The sequence below is a fragment of the Gobius niger genome, assembly GCF_951799975.1.
Source record: "Gobius niger genome assembly, chromosome: 16".
Taxonomy (NCBI): Eukaryota; Metazoa; Chordata; class Actinopteri; order Gobiiformes; family Gobiidae; genus Gobius; species Gobius niger.
In genome coordinates, this window is record NC_136867.1 from 2,976,953 (window position 1) to 2,989,525 (window position 12,573).

The 12,573-nt window shown below is 43.2% G+C and overlaps 1 protein-coding gene across 1 annotated transcript; it reads right to left on the bottom strand.

Annotated features, from left to right (window-relative positions):
• Window positions 1–475: 475 nt before the first annotated feature.
• LOC306976281 (B2 bradykinin receptor-like) lies at window positions 476–2,189 on the bottom strand (the record flags this gene model as incomplete). Its single annotated transcript, XM_079574202.1, has 2 exons — window positions 476–1,766; window positions 2,089–2,189. 2 exons carry the CDS (start codon window positions 2,187–2,189, stop codon window positions 725–727), a joined length of 1,143 nt encoding a protein of 380 aa, XP_079430328.1. The 3' UTR covers window positions 476–724.
• Window positions 2,190–12,573: the final 10,384 nt, after the last annotated feature.

A 12,573-nucleotide genomic window follows, 5' to 3' on the forward strand; every position in this document is an offset into this window, starting at 1 on the left:
GCAGTGCGTAGAACCCCCACCCCAAATTATCAAATTCCAGTCACAATTGTGATCCTGAACCACGGATGTGGATTCGTGGCATTTGTGGATGTTGTGGCTAAGAAAAATGCTAAATGCAATGTAGTTCTCAGAGCCTTTATTAGCACAAGGTGACCCCGTGATGACAGTCGCAGAGACTCTGCAGGTTTAGACCCAGCTTATATACCATAGCAGCTGGTTTACAACAAAACATTCTTTACCAGGACACCAAAATAGATGTCTTTAAACAGATGCCATAAATACAACTGTAACGACAAATGAACAACTGCAATCTAACTTTATTGCATGGTCACTCAGGTCAGCAGAAGGCCAACTTTAGGTCAGCAGGAGGTCACATGAGATAGCAAAGAAACAACTGCTTTTTCACTTTAAGCTTAGAACATATTATATTATTTAGAAAACTGAAAACAAGAAGACACATATTTCCACACATTCGTGACTTGTCGTTGTTATGTGTAAACCCAGCATTAAGAGACAACTTCCAAGGTCTGAGCAAGTTCCAAAGACTTCAGTATCCCAGATTCAAAACAAGGTTCCGTGCCCATACAGCAAAACCTATAGAACTGCATGCACATGTGGCTGGAAAGTTCACCGAAGACATTGTGATGTGATGTCACAAATCAATTTTAAATGTGTGCAAAATGCAAATCTAACAATATCCCAACTCTACAAGTACTGGGGTATATCATAAGACGGCGTTGGCATTGACCTGAAGTTTCCGCGATGACAAAAGACTCGAGCTTGTGGCGGTGCTGGCGAACTGCATGCTGGACTTCCTCCTTGAGCCTCTCAGGACCTCCCACATCTTCATGCGAAAGTTCTTCCCAACGATCACGAATAGAACAGGGTTGAGATCGCTGTTGAAGAACCCGAGGTAGAGAAAAACGTGCTGACAGATTGCGATAAATCTGGCCAATTTGCAACTTTCCTCAATGAGTTCGATTCGCATCACGATATCCACCATTTTCTGCACTCGATACGGCAGCCAGCAGATCAGGAACGCCAGCAGCACTGCCAAAACTAGGATGGTCACTTTACGCTCGGTTTTCTGATCGCTCATGTCTTCTGTAGGCCTTTCCCTCAGCGCGCGGAGGATTCTGACAGTGCAAAAGGAAATAATCAGAAGCGGGATGATAAAAGTAAGTACGGTTTGGACGATGTCGTTGGCCAGGTACACGTTGAGTGAACAGGTCCAGTTAATCTCGTACCACTTGTCTGGTTCAATCTCTACAACATTTCTGCACAGGAGAGTCGGGATGTTGATCAGCAAACCAAAGCACCACACGACCACGCAGCTCATCTTGGCGTATTTGCGTCTGCGCAGTTTGAACTGTGACAGTGGGTGCACCAGCGCCAAAAAACGATCCACGCAGACCAGAATGAGGAAATACACACTGCAGTTGTAGTTGAGTACAATCAGAAGACCCACGATCTTACACATAGGACCACCGAAGGTCCAGTTGTATCCATTGGATACGTATTTGCCCCAAAAAGGCAAAAACAGGACGAGGAAGAGGTCGGCGACGGCCATGTTGCTCAGGTAGATCTCAGCGGCGGTGCAGGCTTTCTTGTGGAGGAGGAAGACCAGCAGCACCAGTAGGTTGAGGGGGATGCCCAGTGCGGAGATGATGTATATGGAGACTGGGATCATTTTGTGGATCCAGTATGGGCTTATGTACTCCATCTCACAGTTCAGAGGGTCCGGCAGGGTGGAGTTCTCTAGGGAGCTGGAAGTACAAAGTAGACAAGAGTCAGGAATTTTCCTGTGGCACACAGCGAGCAAAATCCTATAACTTTATAAATGTAAATGTTTTTCCAGCCAGTTCCTGTGTTTTTACACTCCACCTATCACTCCGTTTTGAGTCGATATGAAAAAAAAAAACTGTTTGGAGGGGTGTGTTTCACCCTCCTCTCAGCATATCGTAGCACTTTGAGATTTGGTGTCAAATGTAAAGTGCATTATAAATAAAATGTATTATTATTATTATTATTATTATTATTACATCATTACTACAAACACACTACGTTTTATAGCTCATGCATTTGTACATTATCATAACAATATAACCAAGTGAGTCCATCCTCATTTCCTCCTTCACCGTGTGGTATGCCAGCACCACAGCCTGGGACAGGTATCGACTGCAGTGCATTGTTCGTGCTGCTGAGAAGGTGATTAGCTGCAGGCTACTATCTCTCCAGGACCTATACACTTTCAGGACCCAGTAGATCGGATCATTGGCCCTCCTTACCGTAGACATGGACTGCTCACCCCTCTCCCCTCAGGCAGGAGGCTACAGTCCATCCAGACCCATACCAGACCACCATCAGACTCATGAACAAAAAAGACCCAATAACTCTATCAGACTAATGAACATCCCCTCCTGGAACCGCCACCTTAACGTGGTGGAGGGGTTTGAGCACCCACATGATCCTGGGAGGTCTGTTGCTGGGGCTTTCTGCCCCTGGTAGGGTCTCCCATGGCAAACAGGTCCGAGTTGACAGGTCAGACGAAGAGCGGGTCAGAAGTCCCTTATGAGAGACCAATAGGCCCGTTTAATTGTGAGGCCGTCTTTCTGTGGACTCACCACCTGCAGGAGGAGCCATAGGGGCTGGTGCAAAGTGATTTGAGCAGCTCCAACGGCTGTTGGCCATGACCCGGCGATGGAAAAGTGGAAGAAGATGGATGGATAGATGGACTCATGACCTTAATGTGCAAATGACAGATTAGAATACATTTTCACAAAAACGTAGTTAACGCGATTACATTCAAGATTCATGTTAAAATGTCTCCTGAAAAAAAACACATTTTTATTCCCCCCAAAAAAATCACTTCCGCATTTGCCATGGAGCACAAGCTAACAGGCTAAAGCTAACTAGCCCGCTTGCTGCTGCAGATTCATTCAGGATTAGTTTGTTTACACCACACCACTTTCATGTTGTGCTTTGCATAACATGAAAGTGTGCTTTGCGGGAGAGCGATAAGCCCACGGTAGAGATGTAAAATGACAGTTGCTGAAGATAAACTTGGCCTGACAAGATCTGCCTTTACACTGTAGCACACAGTAGCTAAATCTAACAACAGGAGATGACATCTGCAAGGCTTACAGCCGCAAATCAAAGGCTCACAAACACAAACCAATATATCAGATCAAGTCTGCAGAATGAAATCACATGTGGATCTGTGCCTTGACCGCGCCATGAACAGCGTCTCAATATCTCATAAATAATGTCCAGGTTTTTGAAAACATTGGCTCCTTAGCCACAGGGTAGGCTAGCCTCTGCTCCACACGCAGCTGAAAATACCCATCCTGGTATGGATATAGAAAAGCGGATTCGTCCTGCGGGCAAAATAAAGTCCTTGTGCACAAATAAACTATATCCTGCGTGGAACCAACTTCTTATAAATGTATTAAAAAGAAAGCAAATAAGCTGCATTCTCAAATATGCAACCTTTTAATGAATGCAAAGAATTGTATAAACATTATACAATAAAACAAGCTACACCTGAGCTGAAGAAAACTCCAGAACTCCAAATAAGAGCGCCATCTGCTGTATTTTCAGTGCACCTACCTTCTTCTACGTCATCACCAAAGTACTGTTGCTAAGGAGTTGCCAAGGACTTATTCGTGTCATTTCAATCAAAGTTTTGACTTTTTAATCCTACTTCCTCCACAAGCTGATATTTAATGGGTGTATATTATATATATGATATTTTCCCTAACACAGGTATTATCCCACCAAATCTAGAAGAATTACAAAAACTTGACAACCGGTCATATGCACTTATATAACCCGTTCCAGCCATTTGCACTGCTCTGTCACAATGGTCTGTCCACACTCAGATCTGCTGCTAACACTTAATGCATTTGTAACATTCACGGTGTTGTTCTGTGTTAAACTGGCATTTTACCACATTTTATGTTAATCTATTCTCATGCATGAAGTTTTTATAGTTTATTATTTATATCTACCAAGTTTGATGGGAAATGTTTCATGTTGCACGATTGGTCAAAGAAAATTCCTAGTTAGTGAAGCTGTTCACTGAAAATGGCAATAAAAAATCTTGTGATTCTGATTCCGAAACGCTCACGCACACACTTTATACTTTTCACTTTCTAGCCTTTATAGAAGCATAGTGGAGCGGACAGTGTTATATTGACCTTTCAAATGTAGTGGCGGGAAAATAAGTTTACAACTAAATACACTTAATACAGCACAACATGAGTAAATGTACTTTGTTACAGACCACTTCAGTGTGAGACTGTGATATTACTGAAAACTGATTCCACCCTCTCTCTCTCTCTCTCTCTGCTACACACAAAATTACAAACACATTTGACAGTTCAAGATCTCCATTTTCTCTCTGAGCAGAAGAGTTTATGCCTCTCAGTCTTTGGAGTGCGCTCATAAAGCTATAAAAACTTTTATGGTGGAATTAGAATTCTTTTCAGATGCACACGTGCCAAATGCGTATTATTTCTAAACTTGAAATAACATACAAATCAGGACTTAACAATCAAATTGGTTGCATCTCTGCACATATATAATTGGAACTTTTAAGGAAGAAGCCAAAGGGTTGCGGACCCCAGCACTAAAACCAATAATACATCAGCCTGTAGCGTCTTCCTTCCTTCTCCCAATCTTTAAAAGTTACTCTCAGACGTGAACATACCTCACGTTCGCTTCCATGTTGTTCTGCTGAAGCTCGTGCGTCTCTGCCTTCCTGCGCCTGTTTTCCTCCTTTTATGCTCTGATCCAGTTGGAATCGTCACAGAGTTCCCTGGAAGCAGTCTGCTTTTCCGCACCCGTCCTGCCTCTGAGCTCTGCTCCTACTCGCTCACTAATGCTCAGCTCTTTGTGTTCCAGTCACACCGGGGTTGGAGAAACTCTGAAAAGAAAAGACATGTTGGCAGTTTGTCTTGAGCAACTTCCAGTTTTACTTCCCTAAAAGGGCCATTATCAAAATATGTATAAAAATGATGTCCCATTTCCCACCCTGGAAAATCATATTTCAGACTGAAATCAACTATGCATTTGAACCAGAAAATTATTACTGAGCACCTTATTACAAGATGTTGATCATTTCAGATCATATCTTTAGGGTTTTTAACCAAGTTTTAATTTCTGGTGTAAGTTGGAAACATTTAACACAAACATTTCTTGAATCTGATTCTTGAAAGTACAGTTATTTCGTTCTTGTGTCTCGAGTGTATCGAGTTTAAAATGAAGCTATTTTGATATAATATGGGGTCAATATTAGGGATCCACCGATACCACTTTTTCTAAAACCGATACGAGTACTAGTACTTGGATTTAAGTACTCGCCAATACCGAATACTGATACAAGTACAAGGCATTTTCTTCAACATTCTTACTTTTTTCACAGCAGATTGGTTTGCAATTAGTAAATTTACTCATGTACATTTCCTTAAGTAAAGTAGGCGACACATTTAAGAGCAGCAATTGTGCTGATGCCATTTATTTATTTATTTTTATTTTCATTCAATATATTTTTTTATTTTTATTGCACTGTCCATCATAGACAGAAAAGTCCATGTCCGAAAGCTCCCAATGCCTGTGCTTTATTTATTTATGCATTTTTATTTAACAATAGTATTGAGATGTTACTTAAATGGTCTCTTTTCGTCTTTACTTCAGCTCGTGTAGATTTTCTCGTGTGTTTTGTAGCAACTTAGCGAGTAGCTACAGCGTTTACACTGTTCTGCTGCAGCTCATTTTCCCTCAATATGACATGCAGTATCTCTTTAATTTGGATTTTCCTGAGGACTTTTTAGTCGCTGGGTTAGTTTTTCAGATGAATAAACCCCTGGGCATAAAACGGCGTCAGAATGGCCAAAACTGCTAGACGCGTATAAGCAACGTTAGCCTGTATGTTGTAAACACTGCAGACGCTGCAGCACTAACAACATTAAGCTCTGGTTAAATCCAGCACAGACTCTGATTTAGAGAGTGCAGTCTGTAATAAAGTCAGCTCTATGTGGAATATTGTATTTCCACTAAAGAATTCTCCAGTTTGTTGCTATTTTCTCTCCTCAGCTGAGAGGTGCGCCTCGTAGGTGCGCTCACCGCACGCCAAATGGTATCGGTTTCTGGTATCGAGACCTCATGAATGAGTACGAGTATGAGTACAAGCATGTGGTATCGGCCCGATACCCGATACTGGTATCGGTGCATCCCTGGTCAATATCCTATGAGTAAACAGTCTACGTTTAAGTCTTACGGTAGCTTTTTTAACTAACTTAATGCTCTTGGCGACTTCAAGGTTGGTGACCCCTGCTTTAGTGAGTCAGAGTGGGGTGCACAGTCATCTGACGGGTTTTATATTTTAGATTTGGGTCAAGTTGAAATTGGTGTTAAAAAGGAAAAAAAAACGCACAGCCAATCTTAATAGCCTGCAGGACCAAAGTCGACTATGAAGATGAGAAAGAGAAAAGTTCGTACAAGTGTTTATTACTTACACCACATTCTTTTCTCTTTTTCATCAAGTTGAAGTTGTGTCATGTGCTCAGTTAAAGGCACACTGCGTAACATTTTGGACTATACTGTTGCCATCAGTACAAAACATGCTCCTAATGACCAGCTCGACAGAAAATGCTATTTCTGCAGTGAGAAATCAAAGAATGGATTTGGATGAGGACCTAACCTGTTTAAATCTCAAATTCTGCTGACAACATCTCCATGGAAACGAGCTGGAGACGTCCCCACCCCCGGTAAAGTTATGTCATGTCTTAGGAGGGCTGAGCCCCTCACAGCAAAATCACATGTGTGTTTGAGATATTTTTCAATGCTGAAAATATCAGTCAAAAAATAAAAGCTTGTATTTCAATTTTATTTTTGGGGTGAAATTCTACGCGGTGTAGCTTTAAGAGGTTAACATGATAGGATTGTTCCAGGAGGTTCAGCCTTGACCTGTCAAACGTGATAAGACACATTCCACTTCAATCAAACACTGCACTCGCTAGGCAGAAAATCGCGTCCTCGCTGGTTATTTTGATAATACTCTCAGCAGCCCTGGGCCTATCTACAGCCCAGGGGAGATCACTCCTCTAAAATGATTACGCTGTTGAAGTATTAAAATGTCCAGCCGTGTCGCTGCTCTGTTCATTCATTAGCCTGGATTTGATCCTGGATTTAGGATGTTTCTATTCTTCCAATGGGCTTTTGAGCTTTTCCTCTGCGAGGAGGAACATCAAAGAAGGTGGGACATGCAGGATCCAAGGAAACAATCCATAATCTGCTGACTGTTCTGGAGGACTTTAGGACAAACATTTCACGGTTTGCTGTCTGTGTCATTCCTGGTTTCCAATCTGTTCTTGTTTGTGATATTGGGTTTTAGAAAAATCATTTGATCGAGAAGAATCTGAATATCTTGTCTCACTCTGCGCTGGGGGCTCCTATAGCAAGACACAGTGACACCTCTGCTGACTGAATAATAATGTTTGTGTACCAGGATGGGACCATATTCAGCTAGATGGACTTTAGTTAACTGTTAGCCATGTTGTCTCATGGAATACAGACCTGGAGCTGCGCATTTGTTCCCCCTGCTACAAACACGACCCTGTTCAGACGCAAATTAATAAGCTTCGATACTGCTCAAAATAGGACCTGGGCGATATATCAATATGTTTTTATGTTGCTTCAGGCAAGCCGCCGACCGGAGCTCTCTGCACTGCTCCCAGCCCCCCGGACCCACCCCTCCTCAGACACTCCGGCCCTCTTCAACAAACATGGAGAAAGCAACGTCTGTGGAGCGTGCGGAGGAGAGAGGTTGGTCAGTCATTTGTAGATGGTTCGCAAACAAATGACCAGATGAGCAACAAAACCGCGCTACATGTAGGGAGGCACACGATTGTGGCCCATTCAGCTGATGGCCACGGCCCATAGAAGTGATTGTAGCGGCGAGATATGGTGAAGACTGTGGTGTTCGAGCTATGACAGAGATAGTGCGACTTTACAGCTTGACCCAGTAGGATAAATAGCGATTTAATGTCTAACAAAGACGTGCGCCTCGCCATGTGCTTTTGTTTACCTCTCAGTCTTGTTAAGGTTTTGCGGTAGATCGTGGATTTACTGTGAAAATATCAGCGTTTATAAAGCTGCCATCGCGAAGGACTATTGCTTTTCCCACGTTAGTATTGCGTTAGCTGCAGCGCTAATAACTTCATTCCCTCGCTGCTACACACTCTAATGCACTGATCATATACTCACTAGGAGGCTTATCTCACAACCACTGATTAAAACACAATTAAATCAAGAGCAAATATCAGGAAATTATTTGGGCTATTTGCAAAAAAAATGAAAAAAAAATCTGTATAAGCTTATTGTAAATTATGTAAATGGCCATGTAGACTATTTTGAATTATATTTCATATGATCATTATTAAGGACTGAAAAAAAAGTTTAATAAGTCATATTTCACTTTCTCAGTTATGGGGTAAAAAAAAAAATCAATAACATCAAAACCTCTTGTATTTGGCTGTGACTTTGAGATGCAAGTTTGCCATTTTATACTCACTACTGCCACCTCAGGTCATACATGTGACTGCACCTTCTAAAATAAACTCGTGCATGACGGCAATTCGGACCACACATTTTTGAGTGAGAGTTCAGGATTTTAGAGGCAGTTGTGGTGAACCGGTTTTGCTCATTCTACACATTAGGACATTGTTGAAACATGTAGGGGGATGAAAATACTTTTTTCATTTTTAAACTCTGTATTGTCCCTTTAACATTTAAGTCAAAGCTCTCACTTTGCAGGAAAAATATCGGGATATATATATCGTATATTGATATTCAACCTAAATATATCGGGATATGACTTTTGGTCCATATCGCCCAGCCCTAACATTAACTACTATGGGAAACTCCTGGACAACTGAGATCCTATAAAAACATGTATGTTAAAGTCTCTTCTAAATATAGTCTAATAGTGACTTAACCTTAGGCCCGGGACACGGAGTCAAAACTATAAGGATAAGATTTATGCTGCTTTGGACTGAAACTATTGTGCCCAAATCAGAGAAGGTAAGAACCACTTCCCGGTCTAGTATTTCTGTTATACTTGGCCGCACATTGACACACTTGATAATGAGTCTGAGCCAGTCGTTGCTTATTGTGCGTTTAAAACGGGCCCAAACACTGTCACTGTAATAAATTGTCCACCTCACTCTGAGTTGTACTTTTAAGGTGGGTGTTTAGTTTGTGTGTTGAACAGCCAAAAAAACACACACATCTCTGTCTAATAAAGTATGCTGGAGCAGAAGAGCAACATTGATGAGATGTCCCGTCATTGGTGGATTTAAGTTGCGTGCTTGCGTACTCTTTCGAACTTCTTTTTCTTTGAGCAGTCTGTCTTTTTCTTGTTCGCATCGGGTGAGCAGGTGTTGTAGCTTAGCAGTGTCTATCGTTTTGCTAGCAAGTTGTTGGTTGGCAGATGCGATATCCTTGCGTAATCTCGCGAGAGTCGTCGTGACCTCTTGATTGGTGAGTCCCGTGAGATCAAATCATTAACCCACGACATTAACTTAATTTTATGTGTAATAATCACAAGGCCACTCTGAATTTGCGGGTCAGAGAACACAATATTGACTTTACCCCGCTCTAAGGTCACACAGATTCGTTGGACGAGGTAGTACAGAGACAGGTTAAGAAAATATATTGTTTTTGTTCATTTAGAATTAAATATATTATTAGTGCATTTTTGAGTTGAGACAATATCATTTGCAGTCCATGTAGCCCGTGAATGAAAATGACAACGCAAGAAAAGTTCTTAAACAGTCGCCCAGATTCAGCAGCCTTACAGTTCCATCACACATTTTACCTGGAGTCACAGTAGAACAACTGAGGAAGGGACCGACGAGAGGCGGTGTGAGTCCGAAGCCCTCTGCCCTAACAGTCAGCTGAAATCATAAAGAGGTCTCTGAATGTGGACGTATATAATTATAGAACTGATGACTCGACATGACAGCAACCACAGACTAGCATCGGGTGGTCGCTGTTTTTAACCGGACCCCTCGTTAAAAACAAGATTCATTTTAGGCTGATGTTTTAGGCAGATGCAGTTGCTGGCTTTACACGCACGATTTGGGCAACTGACGCGCATGTTTGGCCCAAAGCAGCCTGCCCAAGCAGCGGCAGCCCGGGTTCAACTGTGCAGACGGGGACGACTCTGAGGTGTCAGGTTGCGTAGCGCACCCTCCTTTTTATAGTGCGCCCTCTCGCCTCATAACACCCGACATGCCGGAGCGCAAAGGGCTGTCCTGTCACAAGTTGTTAAGGATCTCAGCCAAGCGATCACTGAATTGTTCATTTTCTCTGTCCAAGATTGGCCCTTCATTGATTCGAAGCCCTCGAGGAATTCACGGTGACTGCCTGGAGGCACAGGCCAGTTTCCTTAGGTCGGAGTCGTTCTAATGTGCGAGACAGATCTATGGAAGAGGGAGCTGGAATCTCTGCTGTTGAAGAGGTTTAATTGTTCGCAGTTGTGGCAAAAAAAAATATGGGAGTCAATAAAAGGACAAGATCGCGGATACAAGCGGCCGAAATGAGCTTCCTACGCAGGGGTGGCTGGGCGCACCCTTCGAGATCAGGTGAGGAGCTCAGTTACCCGGGAGGAGCTCGGAGTAGAGTCGCTGCTCCTCCTTCACGGCGAAAGGAGCAGCTGAGGTGGCTAGGGCATCTGTTTTGGATGTCTCATGGTCGCCTCCCTCGGGAGGTGCTTCAGGCATGTCCTATTGGGTCAAGGCCTCGTGGAAGGCCCAGGACACGCTGGTGGGACTGTGTCTCTGAGCTGGCCTGGTGTTGCACAGGCTGCTGCTCACCAGTTTACTTGGCACCACAAGACGTTTCGGCCGTTTAGCCCTTCTTCAGACCACCTGTGTATATACCTGTGACTTTGATGTCCTCTGACAAAAGTTGGTCACATTTCCTGTACCTGTCTATCTGGTCGATAGACAGGTACAGGAAATGTGTACTAGCTCCTCTCAAAAAAAAGTAACCACTACAATGAAATACATATTTACAAGTTCGTATTTACAGATACTTACAGATATTTACAAGTACCTCGGGGTAGTCTTATTTGCAATAATGACAAACACACTGCAGTGATGGTAGAAAATGAAAGAAACACAAACACTGGAGTATGGAAGCATGATTACAGACATGGTCTGAGGTCAAAATCCTCATTGAGGCCTTTTGGACTTCGTGTGTCCAATGTGTAAATCCAAAATTCTTCTCTTTTTAATAAGACGTCATTGACTTGACAGTCGAGGTGTCAAGTCAAGGCTATGTCATTACCCAAACATAGCAGCATACTTACATTGTGATGATGTTCTGAAAAGTGGGTAGCGACAGGGCTCTTAGGGTCATGATTGTGTATATTAGACCTATGTTCGGAAATTCGGTTTTGCCTATATAGGCTCGGCCACAAGGACACTGGAGCATGTAGATGATGTTGCTTGTGTTACAGGTGATATTCCTTTAATGTCCATCCATCCATCCATTTTCTTCCACTTGTCCGTTGCTGGGTCGTGGGGGCAGCTGTCCGAGCTGCCCAAATCACATTGCACCATTCCCTTATAGCTCCTCCTGCAGGTGGTGGGTCCACGGGAGGACGGCCTTATGATTAAACGGGCCTGTTGGTCTCTCATAAGGGGCTTCTGAACCGCTCTTTGTCTGAACCGTCACCTAGGACCAGTTTGCCATGGGAGACCCTACCAGGGGCACGAAGCCTCCGACAACAGAGCTCCCAGGATCATTCGGGCGCTCAAACCCCTCCACCACGTTAAGGTGGCGGTTCCGGGAGGGGTCCTTTAATGTTAATGTTTAATACCGGTACTTGCCATATGGGCTTTGCTGTAGGAAATGAGATTGCGTCAGTGGAGGCAAGTCAGCTCTGACCAACGAGTTGCTCAGATTTGGAAAAGAAGTGGGGGAATGTCTTTTAGATTAGGGTCCGTTTGAATCATGTGCCAGTGTTTGTGAATAATAGAAAACCAGGAGGGGGAAGGGCACACGTTGTACGGGACCCCTACCTGACACTACGAACACAGAACAGGTACACAATGTCATGAACTTGTTGAGTAAAGACATGTATTAGAGTTCTGAGTAATGGACTCTTGTTTGTCCCACTGCCCACTGTCTAAACAAGTTTTTTCCGCAACTTGAGACTAAAAGAATTTTATAGTAACAACCAAGCATATAACTTCACTATCCTTGCTCGCCAAGGCATTGAAACCAGAGACGACATACAAGGGCTGTTTCCCAATTGCCAGGATCCTCGGCGTCTCGACCACTTTGGACGTAAATCACGTCATCACGGCGCCGCCCAGTGGTGTTCCATTTCACTCAGACCACTCGCCCCCTCGCAGCTCGACTCTTCCGTTTGGCTCATTTACGAAGGGTACACCTGTGGATCCTCCGCTGCCTCGGAGAGCTGAAATTACCCATGATGCACTGCAACATAGTTTTGTTTTTCTTTTCTCGCAAAACTTTATTATTTTGAACTCACTTTAA